The sequence below is a fragment of the Cicer arietinum genome, chromosome 7 (genome assembly GCF_000331145.2).
Source record: "Cicer arietinum cultivar CDC Frontier isolate Library 1 chromosome 7, Cicar.CDCFrontier_v2.0, whole genome shotgun sequence".
NCBI classification, from domain to species: domain Eukaryota; kingdom Viridiplantae; phylum Streptophyta; class Magnoliopsida; order Fabales; family Fabaceae; genus Cicer; species Cicer arietinum.
Genome location: NC_021166.2, coordinates 50,450,928 through 50,465,119, shown reverse-complemented (window position 1 = coordinate 50,465,119; position 14,192 = coordinate 50,450,928). Strand labels below are relative to the sequence as shown.

Below are 14,192 nucleotides of genomic sequence, written 5' to 3'. Positions count from 1 at the left end.
TATATATATATGTAAGAAATAAATGAATATTACTTACGTGTCGAGCATAGTCTTTATTTCGGGGTGATTGCTGTAATTGCCATGCACGGGATCCAAATGGTATATAACTTCAGAGACCGCATTGATTGCAAATAGCACCTAATGTGCCCTACAACAACAAAAAATTGGTTAAGCAATTTTGTTTATACACAACTAATAAATTAAATTCTCATCAATTAAAAAAGATAAAATTACGTACCCTGAATTATATGGTGCCAAGAACAATTTATCATTTTCTATATTTCCTAAAAACATATCTACAATGTATTTCTTTACATTGTCTGGATCGAGTTTCCACATCGACATCTTATGCGGAGACAAGAATGAGTATTTATTTGACAATTTCCTCGTGCACACGACCTTCTCGTACAAAAACCTTCAATGAAAATTTTAAACTAGATTAATTACCAATACATTTAATTAATTACCAATAAATGCAATTAAAAGTATTTTTTACCTTATGTACAAGCTGATTACAGTAGCACTGAGCTCCTTATGTTCGAGAAGTTCGTATATGTGCTCCTTTTTGAGGTATTCAACATACTCATCTCCAAATATATCTTTATTCGTGTGTACGATGAGTGAATCGTTGCTGCTGCCCATGTTCCTTTTTATTTGGATGTCAAGACACGCCCCGTATTCACCAAGGCGTGGCTGACTTTTATTAGGATATACATAAGATAAACACAAATAAGCCCGACATAAGTCATTCCAAACAGCCCTTAGATGGTTCATATGCATCATACCAATGTCATAAAGAAAATTATTTGTTGAAAAAATGGTATATCATGGTTTTTAATGTCTCTATAATTGTGAAGTATCCTAATTGATGTCACATACCATCACATTTGACTTTAATTCTTTGTAGTATAAGAAATCGAGACGTAATTGTAAATGTAATTGAAAACTTTAGTTATAATTAATATCATAAATACCACCCAAATATTATTTCCACCTTTTTTTTAAGTTACAATATAATGTTGATTCAAATGAAAAATAAATGAACTAAATAGTTAATTAATATCAAGTATTTAATAAGTTTTAGTTAACGACAAATTCTTTGAGAGAGTATAAGTATAAATTTTTGATAAAACAATCGTTGATTACGTTTTGTTATCTCTTATTGGAACTTTAAATTACTGACATTTTTTTTTAAAATCGAAAGATTAAAACAAAAACAAAAATAAAGAAAAAAATAAAGAATTGATCAACTCACATAATCTTTCTGAACTTCCAATTGTGCCTTTTTGGTTTTTATTACTCCATTGACAAAATCATCAATTAATTTCACATTGCGTTTAAGGGTAGCCTCACCACCAATGTTAAGAAACCTCTTTAGGCTCCAAATTGGATCAACATAGCGCCAATATATTATAGCATTTGATTCATCGAAGGCCTTCATGAATTCAATTCCCTCTTTGGTTGATCCCTCTAAGCAATTAAATTCAATTCTAAGCAATTAATTAGTAAGTCCTAAGAAAAAATAAATTATATACATCATGCTTTAAGTTATAAGATTATATGATATAATGTTAACAACTTAAATTAAAAAATTGTTAAAGTAACTCAGCGACGGGCCTACATAGTGCCTAGTGTAGACAACCACCTCTTCTTTAATTTTTAAAAATCAATATTTTCACTAAGTTATGAATAAAGAGAATTGATAGCTTCTACTTTCAAGAACTATCATCTATTAAAAAATTAAAATTTAAAAGGCTTAAAAAAATAAATCCCCCCACACTAAAAGCCCTCTAAAAATTTTGTGGGTTTAATGGGCATATAGGCAACTTTTTTTAAAAAAGAATCGATTATATTTTTTTGAGAAATAAATTTTTTCACCAATAAATTTTTTTTTATTTTTTTTTTTTTTGACTTTTTTTCGCTAAAAAATTATTTACAATTTATTTTTCGAAATTTTTTTTGATTCGAGAAAAAAATTCGATTTTTTTCAAGAAATTTTATGAAAAAAAATTTTAAAATTTTTCTAATTATTTTTTTATAATTTTCTAAAATTTTTTAAGAAAAAAAAAATCTCAAAATTAACAAAATATTGAGACCTATAAACTCCCTGAACCCCTCCCTTAAACTCCATGAAATAATGTGTCGGAGCTTTAAAAAAATTATTTTAATATGGGATATAATATTAGAAGCTTAATAAAAAAAATTAAAGAGACTTTAAAGTTTGAGACTTTTTGCCAGCTCTAATTACAACTAACGAATTTGGTTGATTACAAAGATAACAATTCAAATAAATATTATATAGAGAGATAAATTACTGATGAGAGGAAATTTTATATATTACATTGTATAATAATACAGACAAATACTCAATTATTATGACATACATGTCTATAATTAATACCAACAACATTATTTTCACACACACCATAAACATAAATTACAATACATTATTTATAAATTTCAACAATTAATGACCACATGCTTTATGACCAATATATTAAATATTTCAGTGTCTATAATAAGTACTACTTCTTATAAGGACGTTTTGCCAAGCCATTCAGTTTGATATTAGGATTAATCTCAGATAAAACAGTAGAGTGAATTTCCTCCAATGGAAAGTGTGAGACCACAACTTTTCCCCAAGCTCTTCCAGTTTCTATGTATCCAAAAGCATCAATCACATTGTCAAAATGATATTGACCTTTTGGATCAATCACAGGTTTGATCTCTCCTCTTTCCAAATATGGTCTCAGCTTTTCCAAGATTTCTCCAGACACTGTCAGACTTGAATAAACTGCTCTTGGATGTGATGGAGGCCATGTTATGTCAACTATTGCTGCATCCTTTTTTGCTAGAACAAAAGATTTTTTGCAATCACCTGAAAATTTTAAAATTATTTATTATTATGTGTACTTAAAAAGATAGCTCATTAATTCATTATGTAATGCATGCCATTAACTCAAGTCAAGGAAGTGATATTTAAAATTGCAAGCAACAAAATTGATTAGAGTATGATCTTTACAAAATTTAAATTCTCTCGGGAATACACAGTTGTAAAATATTTATTCGTGTCATTTTAATTAATTTTTTTCTTTTATTTTTTTCAAAAAATACTATATTTTCAACACTTTTTTGGTCTTGATGGAAATTATTTATGTAGATCCCGCGACATCTTAATCATGTACAAACTATGAATGTATAATAATTCAATTATATAAAAGGATATTAAATTTTGTGTTATATATAATTTTTTCTTCCAATTTAATTTACCTTCATGTAAATTATTTTATTTATGATTTTATTAGTTTTATATAATCAAATAAAACAATATGAGTACTAATTATTAATAATGGATGTGAGAAGAAAAGCATTACCAACTGTATCATAAAGAAAATCAAATTTGTCCTGAATGTCTTCATATTTAGTCTTAGTATAGTCCACCACTTCATCAGCACCAAACTGTTTAACAAATTTGACTTTAGGTGTGCTACATGAAGACACAACATAGGAAGCTCCAAACAAAAGTTTTGCCAACTGAAGTACTAAAGTTCCAACCCCACCTGTTCCACCAACCACAAAAATTGTTGAATTAAACAGGTCCTAATTATTAGAAATTATCATTAATATATATATTTTAATTAAGCACTAATTAACTTCCAACCCACCTGCACCACCAACCACAAAAATTGTCTGACCCTTTTTAAACTCTCCAGTTTTGAAGCCTTCTATTGCTGTCTGTACTGCCAAAGGCAAACTTGCAGCCTCCTCAAATGAAAGACATTTTGGTTTTCTTGCAACCAAACTCTCTTCCACAACAATGAACTGTGCCAAAGTTCCAAGTTGCTTTGGTTTTTCCATACTATTATTAAAATCTTGTATGTTTCCATACACTTCATCACCTATGTTAAATTTTTTTACATTAGCACCTTTTCCTATCACCACTCCAGCCATGTCACATCCAGGAACCACCTGCATAATTAAACAAATCCATGTATTTTTACAACATGTATTCATCATGGCATTATCATCAATGGTAGAATATTTATACCAATGAGTTCAGGTTTAGATTAATAACTTAATAGACATTTATTGTATAAGTCTTTATCGTTATACTTCTGCATAAGTTATTTTTATAACAAAAAATAAAATAAATTTCTTTTCGTGTAACTTATAAGTCGTTTTCATTATGAACATGTCATAAACTATTTTTATAAGCTCTCTCGAAGACTCACATATGTTTATACTAGTAGATAAACTCAAATAAGTAAATCCAAAAAGTCCCATGAAAATTAAATTATTTTTCATGGAAATATATTATATGAAAAAAATGTTACTTATGCAACAAGTAACATGCCAGGAATCTTCAAATGAAGAATTTCTAACTCATTCATGCATTGCACAAATATTTATTGATTATTACTTACACCCCCAAGAAACCTGCATTAATGTGTAAAAGTAAATCTAAGATATAAATTATGTCCACAACTTCACATTTCCATTAACTGTCACATGTTTGACACTATTTCATTGTCCTTTGGAAAATATGTTATCCATGATGTCTTCTGAAACTTATAAAATGGCTAACAAAATTGGTGTGATTTAATATGATTTTGAGTTATGAGTAATCATTTCTTATAAGAAAATTTAGAGTTTCAAACTCACAGGAAACTCGGCCGGAAAAATCGGACGAAAACGCCTCTTTGAATCGATGGGATTCAAAGCAGCAGCATACACTTGGACAAGAAGTTGGTTATGCAGAGGAGATGGGATAGGTAAGTCCCCTAACTTAAGGACTTCCTTAGGACCATACTCCTCATAGAACCAAGCTTTCTGCATTTTCATGTCAAAAAATTTTAGAAATTTTCTCTCAAATGTTTTTAGTTTATGCAACTAGACTTATAAACCAAGGTATATATAGTAAGTTGATGAGTGAGAATGGAATCATTATGTCCAAACATTATCTTTTGTAAGGATAAGCCATTTAAATTCAAATCCTTAAGTGATTTGACCTCTTGAGTTCTTATACTCTTAGTCACTCTCTTCTATCTATAGCCAATAAACTATCATCTATTGTTCTATCCTCTTCCTTCTACAATAGATGCTACCCCACCAAAATTTATGATACAAGAAAATTTGAAGAAAAAAAAATGTGTGGATATTTGAGTAAAGAGTTTAATTAAATAAATGTTTAATATACTAGAGTTTATGTTATAAACTCTTATGAAATACAATAATACGAACATTCTTTTTTTTTTTACATCTGCGCGACATATGATTAATTGCGTGCAAAAATATGGTTAATTCAATTGTATAGATGTTTAATTCAAATTACGACAAAAATGTGATTAATTTAACTATACGTTTAAACACAATTTTCAAATGTGTTCTAAATTAACTATCTATTTAACTGAATTAATTACATTTTTATACTAGATTAACAAAATGGCATATAGGTGAACAACAAAATAGTTGGTGTCCTTTTGAATCTTTTAATCCTTCCCTTTTCTCATGTCTTATTCATTTCAGTGCTTATTAGAAAATACCATTGTAAACTTTCTGGGAGTTAATCCAAACTCATAACTGATTATTTGATATAAGATCTATGAAGCAATAACTATATTTATTATCCCTTAGAACTAGATAACTAATGCATTATTTTGTTTAACTATATTATTGATACAAAGTATCTCCTGACTTTGTTGATGATAAATCTCCGGCGGAGAATTTTATTTGTCACTTTTTATGGTCATCACATTTTTTTATTCACAATGCTCGAACCTGAAACCTTATTTTTAAGAGATCTGAGTCCAATATCACTCGAACCAACACGACGTTGATAACTAATGCATGGATTGCTCACACATGTTGCTGTTAAGTCTATTCCATATTATCCAAGTGGGTTATAAGGTAGATATGTTTGGATTGAAGTTCATTAATATGTTATCCACACTTAAAAAACAATCTTTATATCATAAAAAACATTGTGGTTGAAATTCAATTGCTACAGCAAACTTCACAAAGGGTAATCCATTAGATTGAAAGATGTGGTTTGGAGAATTAATGGCATTTGACAAAGAATGAAAGAGATGTGGTGGAAAACCTGCTAATATTATCCATAGCCAACTACCAGTCAATGCAATGCAAAGCACTTAGACTGACCTTAACATTTAGGGTTTGTTTCACAAGTCCAAAAAACAAGTTTACAGCCTTTAGTTTTTTGCATTTAAGCTAATTGTTTTGTTTTAAACTGTTTTTTTTCACAAATTTATAGTGTTTTCAAATCAAATCAGCTAATTTATTAGTTATCATCTATCAGCTAACTTATCCACTATTTATTAAAAGTTCATTCTCTATTCACTATTTTTGCCATACAAAACTTTATTCTCATGCAATAAAAAAATAAAATAGAAAAATGGAACAACAACTATTACTTAAGTTATCTTAGGAAGCTTATTAAAATAAGCTCAAGACAACTTTTGGTAATATATATTATGCTCATAATATATTATTATCAAGAGTCCAAAGATATTTAATTTCATTGTTAGAGTGTCATGAATAATACATTATATAAAATAAATTGTGAGTGTTTGAGCAATTCAGTAAATAAATAGTTCAAATGACTTGTGTGACCACCTTTTAGCCCTATTTAGAGATTTCTTTGATATTTTAAACTTCTCTTACAGATGAACAAATTTCCCCAAATAATTAAAGCTCATATTTCAATATATTTTAAGACCAAAAACCAACATTAAAATGAGACTTTTTATTCAAGAAAAAGTAAATTGAACAAAAATGAACTATATTTTTGTAATTAAACTAAAAATGCGTCGGCTATCCATATGTATTAAAATAAATTGAAGTTAAACTTTTATTATTTTTAAAGAAATGAAACTTAATAACATAAAAAAATTACTGTAATATGAAGTAATGAAAAGGCAAATACAATTGTGATTAATTGTATATATTTTATTGTATAATGTTCATTTTAATTTAATTCACTTGTTTCAGTTTCATAATATTTATATTACCTAAGCTTTTTTAAATTTTAGTTTTATTAAGTGAATTTCTAAATTTTTGTTTTAATATGTACTTTAGGGTATAGGTAAATTTGAAAGAAAAATTTATACAGAAAAATGTTCAACGAAAATTATTTTTAGTTCTATTATTAGGGTATATAGGTAACACATTTTTATTGAAATAAATGATACTTTTTAATCAATAGAGCACTGTTTTTGTCAACATAAAGAGAAAGAGCCATAGTACTTCTTTGTGCATAGATGTGATAACTGTCGTATGTTTTCCTTAATTTTCTCACATCTTATGGTTTCGTCGTTTAACAAAAAATCACATTCTCAACTTGTAAAAGTTCAAGAAAGTTAATCTAAAACCACAACTAATAATTAATGTGATCATGACAAAAAAAATAAAAAATATTTTTAACATAGGTTAAAGAATCAAATATAATAATAGTGTTTGAAAACACGGATAATCTATTTTAAAATTCTTTAATAACATAACATTTATTTTTAGGATACTTGTCAATATATTGTCTCTTACTTGTGGATTAGATAACTAATGCATGGATAAATCTTGATGTTTCCAACACGCATGTAGGTTGATTAGGTAGACAAGTAATTTGAACTTAAAAAGGAACTCTTTATTATTATCCATAGACCAACTACCAGTCAATGCAATACAAAGCACTTAGTCCAACCTTAATATTGATTCTCATGAATCCAAAAATACAATAAATAAATAAATAAATAAAAACAAACTACTTATGGTTGGTTCTGTTCCCATTTAAATTCTTAAAGAAATAATATTTTTGTTTTAGTGAATGAGCTCTTCATGTTAGAGTTTCTTTCATATTAATTATGGTTTTAAGTTATGCATGTTTCTTAAAAAAATCATTAAATGTATTAGTTTATATAATAAAATGAGTTTAATTGACTAAATACCCTTGTAAATAAATAGTAGGTAGATGGATTAAAATACAGTTAGTAAAAGTAATTAATGAAAAAATATAATTAATATTTGATTAATAATTTAAATGACAAATAATCTAAAAATAACTTACGAACATGTTATATATTATTTTTATAAATTCTCTCAAATCATCGTAATTATAAGTACTTGTGCTAATTAATAAATTCAAATAAATAAATACAAACATATGATATTTTCATTCTTTGTGATAAGTAGCTTATGAAAACAATTTTTAGTAATATATATTATTCAAACAATTACATAATTAAATGTTTATGTTTACGAGATAAATCTTAATAATTAAGTTGTAAATAAGTTCTTTGAAAATGTCTTGCCGAAAACCAGCATCCAAAAGAATAAAATTACATTGAATAAATTTGTGCATTTTGAGCAAAATATAAGCAAAAGAGTTATCATCACTAATTTATAAGTCTAACGTGTTAAGATTTTAAGTCATATTATAAATATCTCCCTAGGATTTTAAACTAATTTCATGACCTAACAAATTTAAGCAACAGAGATATCTAAATAAAGAAAATATAACTTTATAATATTTTTCTTGTGCATAGATAGTGAAAAGTATTTAAATATTAAAACATCAAATTTATGGATCATCTCATTTATAAGTTATTTAACATTCACTTTTTTCATTTTTTCAACAACATATGTGATATTTTTAACTCACACTTATCTCCAAACACCACACAATAGTATCATATGATCTTATCCTTCATTTCCTCACATATCTATTGATCTAAGTGCTTAAGAAAATCACATTCTAAACTTGCAATCTAAAGCTATTAAAGTTCAAACTAATTATGTTATCTAAGATCCAAGAATATTATTTATTACTTGAGGATATTAGATAAGTAACTAATGCATGAGTTAGGCACTCACATATCGTGATGTTTCCATCACCCATGTGGGTTAAGCTAGACATGTTTGAATTTAAATTCGTTAGTTATTGTTATCCACACTGAAAAACAATCCATAAAAGAAATAGCGTGGTTGAAGTGCATTTGCTACTTCTCAAAGAATAATTCATTGGATTGAAATGTGTGGTATAGTGAATGGAATCATGAGAAAGATTGAAAGAGATGTGGTGTCCTATGAATGCTATCAACATTCAACTACCAGTCAATCCAATGCAAACCTACTAGTCTAACCTTATACTATATATTTTTTATAAGATATTTCACTATATACTAATAACATGTTTTTTTGTCCATATATAACTTTTATATTTCTTAATTAATGCAACATATAATTTGCAAAACAATACACATAACAAGACAAAATGTATGATTTTGATCATACATTTGTAGTGATCATTGATTGGCTAATTGCTCAAATTTTCTGGGCCGGCTGATTTGTACGGACAACTTTTTTTTTACATAAAGATGGTCTAAGTCCAGAACTATATATTTTAATCATTTTATAAATATATTAAAATTTAGGTCGCTTTTTCTTTTGCGCTTTCAATATTTTGTAGATTGATTAATTTAAATATTTTTTTATTAAAATATAATTTTAAATTAATCAATTTAAACGTATTAATTTACGGTTTTTGAAAACATAAGAGAGTAGAGAAGAAACTACATAAGTTTATTTGCATTTTTTTTTTCTGAATAGAGGACCCGAGGCCCATTCATTTGCATTTGTTTTCGTCATTACCATTTGAGAGCTTCTTTTCTCCCTTCAATGTTTTTGAAAACTTTTATTTCTATATTCCTTTTTAAAATTGTCTTTTTTTGGTAGTGTACTTTTAGATGAAATTAATCTTACACAATCAGACGCATCAATATAAGAATTTTCAAAACTTTTTTCATACTTTTTCTCTCTCCCCCACTCTTCCAATTTGAAGTTAAACATTAAGATGTTATTGGTGAATATCAAGTCATCACTTATTATACTCGTAAAATTTGTATATATATAATTATGAGACTTATTTTCTCTTTTCAACTTTGTTGATTGTTTAATTTTTATTTCAGAAGTTTAATACTCAAGATGATCTATCGAAATGGTTTGAGATGAAAAGTCTAATTAAAATTTATTATTATTATTACAAGGTCATATTAGAGGAGCTATAGAAGAAATATAACACTTGTATTGAGATGTGAAAGAGCTGAAAAATATAGAGAATACAAGAAACAATCCAAACACAAAGATACATGACCCCTAAAATGTAAATGTGCATTTAGATTGCGGGGATATATTTTTTAGCACTAGTGTTTGGAAGATTGACATGGTATGTGAAAAACACAATATGAGTGGTAAAAATGCTAAAAGATTATCGCGACTTAAAATTTCGAATGTTTCTCGAATTCAATAGAGTCGCCACCAAAATTTATTTAAAATAGGGAAAACATTGAAAAATCCCTTAAAAAAAAGATATTTGAAACCAAGTTTACAGTTCAGAAGTCGATTATGCGTGGGGAAGATATTAACATCCTACGACATCCGTAAAAAAAATAGTTACTTGTAATTATCTGTGCAAAATTAATATTAACTTAAATTTGTCTACAATTAAGAACATTATTATGGCAGATATGGTGAGAAGAAGGTTGAATGAGGTGGTTTTGAATTGGGAATAGAGACAGTTTTTTTGAATGAGAGAAAATCTTGGTAATTGATTGTACTTTGTTCTTAGATAATATTATTTTGGAGGATAACTGATCTAATAGATGGGTATTAAAATTTGGTTTGTATGATGTGGTAACACATGGTTCTTTTGTGGATGATATTTCTTCATATTATCTTTTAGTGTTGCACAGAGTGTCTCATTTGAAGATACTTATTTTTATGAGTAAATTTTTCTAGAATCAACTTTCGACTGATGATAATTTAAGTGCTCATGGTATAGCTTTTGAGGCTCCAATATGTGTGTCGCGTAGTGTGGTGTAGAAGAAATCGCTCAATATTTATTTATGCGATGTTCGTGTTTTGGTTTATTGTGAACAAAAATTTTAAAGTAATTGGGGATCAGATGTCCTTTGTTTAATGATATAGACGCTCACGCTAGCCAATTTTGAGGGATTGTGTTGGCCTTTGTCTAATGATATATAAAAAAAGGACCCATTTATTATTTTGACTATTGATTATAGCATTTGGGCACATGTTTCTAGTGGACGAGTTGGTCTCCCACAATATAGTGAACTTAAATTTGAATTTTAGAGATAGGGACAAATAGATCTTGGATACATTTAGGAAGGTGGAAGTGAACATTCCTCTTCTTTAAGCAATCAAACAGATCTCAAGATATGTCAAATTTCTAAAAGAGTTGTGCACACACAAGAGAAGGTTAAAAGGTAATGAAAGGATAAACATGGGGCAAAATGTTTCAGTCCTCATTCAACCCATGGCTAAAAAATGCAAAGATTCAGGAACTTTTTTCATTCCATGTACCATATACAATAGTCAATTTGAAAATGCTATGTTAGATTTAGGAGCTTCCATTAATGTTATGTCTACATCTATTTTTAACTTTCTTGCTCTGCTCTTGGACCTTTACAAAGTACAGGTGTTACCATTCAATTGGCAAACAAGAGAAATACTCGCCTTGCTAGACTTGATATTTCTTGTAGATTTTTACATTCTGGACATGGAGGGAGAGGAAGAGAATAAGTCCAACAGGGCGCCTATCATCTTAGGCAGACCATTCTTGAAAACTGCTAGAACAAAAGTTGATGTACATGTTGGAACTCTATCCATGGAATTTGGTGATAGCATTGTAAAATTTAACATCTTTGATACTATGAAACACCCCATGGAAGAACATTCTATTTTTCAAATTGAATTGCTTGCTGATTTGGTTGATGACACTTACCCCGATATGTTTGCTACTGATTTTCCTTCATTGTATGGTTTTGATGATACTTATACTTGTGAATTATGTACATATACTCAATTGTACTCTATTTTGTTGAGATCGAAGTTGTTTTGCAGGTTGATCATTGTGCTGATATTGATATTTCTACTAACATAATTGATTTTGTAAACTTAGCTTCGGCCATTGGTGTTGTACCCTCCATTGAGCAGCCACCGACTATAGAGCTTAAACCACTTCCTAAAAATTTGAAATATGCATATTTAGAAGGAAGTGGCAAGTTACCTGTGATTATTTCATTCAAACTTGAAGATGAACAAGAAGAGAAGTTGTTGCAGATTTTGACAGAACACAGGAAGAATGGGATAAAATCAGTCAGGCAGCCCCAAAGGCGACTTAGCCCATTAATTCTGGATGTTGTAAAAAAATAAGTGACCAAGCTCTTGCAAGCAAGCATTATATACCCCATCTCTGATAGTCAATGGGTGAGTCTGGTGCAGGTAGTCCCTAAGAAAACTAGACTCGCAGTGGTTAAAAATGAAAATAATGAACTTATCCTCACACGAGTGCAGGACAATTTGAGAGTATGCATCGATTACAGGAGACTAAACCAGGCAACTAGAAAAGATCATTTTTCTTTACCATTCATTGATCAGATGCTTGAATAGTTGGCTGATAAGTCACATTATTGTTTTTTTGATGGTTTTTCTGGTTATTTTCATATCCATATTGCACTAGAAGATCAAGAAAAGACCACCTTCACTTGCCCTTTTAGCACATTTGCCTATAGAAGGATGCCCTTTGGCCTATGCAATCCTCATGGAATTTTCAAACGCTACATGATCAGTATTTTCCTTGCACTTTCCAATGCTCGTGGATGATTTTACTATGTATGGTTCCTCATTTGATGCATGCTTGAACAATTTAGATAAAGTTTTGTATAGATGAATTGAAACTAATCTTGTGCTGAATTATGAAAAATGTCATTTTATGGTTGAACATGGGATAGTTTTGGGACATGTGATCTCTAAGAATGGGATGGAAGTGGATCCTGCCAAGATTGATGTGATTTCTAATTTGCTTTACCCATCTTGCATCCGTGAGATTCGTTCTTTTCTTGGCCATGCAGGTTTTTACAAGTGTTTTATCAAGGATTTCAGCAAGATAGCTTTTCTATTGTCAAATTTGCTACAAAAAGATGTCAATTTTACCTTTGGTGACAAATGCAAGAAGGCGTTTGATTTCTTAAAGGAAGCACTAACCTTTACTCCCATAATTCATCCACCCAATTGGACCTTCCCTTTTGAAATTATGTGTGATGCATCTAACTATGCAGTGGGAGCAGTCCTTGCACAAAGGGTTGCCAGGGTTGTCCATGTTATTTATTATGCTTCTAGGACTTTAGATTACATGCAGACTACTTATGCTACCACTAAAAAGGAACTTTTGGCTATTGTTTTTGCTCTTGATAAGTTTAGATCATATTTGCTAGGTTCGAAGGTAGTTGTTTTTACTGACCATGCAACTTTGAAGTTCTTGCTGAAGAAACCAGAAGCAAAACTGAGATTGATCCGGTGGATGTGGTTACTCCAAGAATATGATTTAGAGATTAAAGATAAGAGTGGAGCTAAAAATTTGGTGGCAGATCATTCGAGCAGAATATAAATGGATGATGACTTCATCCCCATTCAAGATGATTTCTCTGATGAGCAACTGCTACAATTGCATAAGGTAACTACTTGGTTTGTTGATTTAGTTAATTATGTAGTTGCTGGAGTCCTTCCTGAAGATGCATCCAAAATTCAAATACACAAAATTTTAAGTGATGTCAAATACTATGTGTAGATGAGCCACATATGTCAAATACTATGTGTTTTCAGATGGCTCACAATGCCAAAATGCAAGAGTCACAGGCTAGAATAGAAGCTGATTTGAAGACTCTCCAGGCATCTCTGAACTCAGTTGTTCAGAATGTTGATGCAATACAAGCTCATTTAGGCCTTAAGCTACCTTTTGAAGACATAGCGAATATCGGTCGGCAAGCAACAGAGGAACCAAATACCTTAAATAGTTCTGAACCTCACGTTGAAGAGACACCTGCTGAGGGTAATACAGCGGTCTCTACCTTTCCCTTCGCTAATAGTGAGGAACAGCCTAGTTCAGGTTTTTAAGTTCTTTGTTGTGATGTAATGTCTTGTTATTGCTGTTTTGTGTTGTTTTTTATATGACATATTAGCACGTTTATTCAATTACTCTCTGATATCAATTGCCATAATCTATTTAATCTGCTTATTTGTTGCTCTGATACACTGTTTTTCTGACATCATTATCATCCCCCAGTGCTTTTGTTTACTAACATAGGGGGAGGAAATTTTTTTTC

The 14,192-nt window shown here is 29.4% G+C and overlaps 1 protein-coding gene and 1 long non-coding RNA gene across 2 annotated transcripts; both read right to left on the bottom strand.

The window, feature by feature from the left end:
• Positions 1-38: 38 nt before the first annotated feature.
• LOC140921084 (uncharacterized) lies at positions 39-607 on the bottom strand. Its single transcript, XR_012163955.1, has 3 exons — positions 497-607; positions 239-415; positions 39-148 (listed from the first exon to the last, which is right to left on the bottom strand). It is a non-coding gene; the product is annotated as an uncharacterized lncRNA (long non-coding RNA).
• A 1,704-nt stretch (positions 608-2,311) lies between these two features.
• LOC101505613 (2-methylene-furan-3-one reductase-like) lies at positions 2,312-4,882 on the bottom strand. The gene is made up of 4 exons (XM_004510875.3): positions 4,663-4,882; positions 3,666-3,969; positions 3,375-3,560; positions 2,312-2,878 (listed from the first exon to the last, which is right to left on the bottom strand). Exons 1-4 carry the CDS (start codon positions 4,840-4,842, stop codon positions 2,526-2,528), a joined length of 1,023 nt encoding a protein of 340 aa, XP_004510932.1. The 5' UTR covers positions 4,843-4,882; the 3' UTR covers positions 2,312-2,525.
• Positions 4,883-14,192: the final 9,310 nt, after the last annotated feature.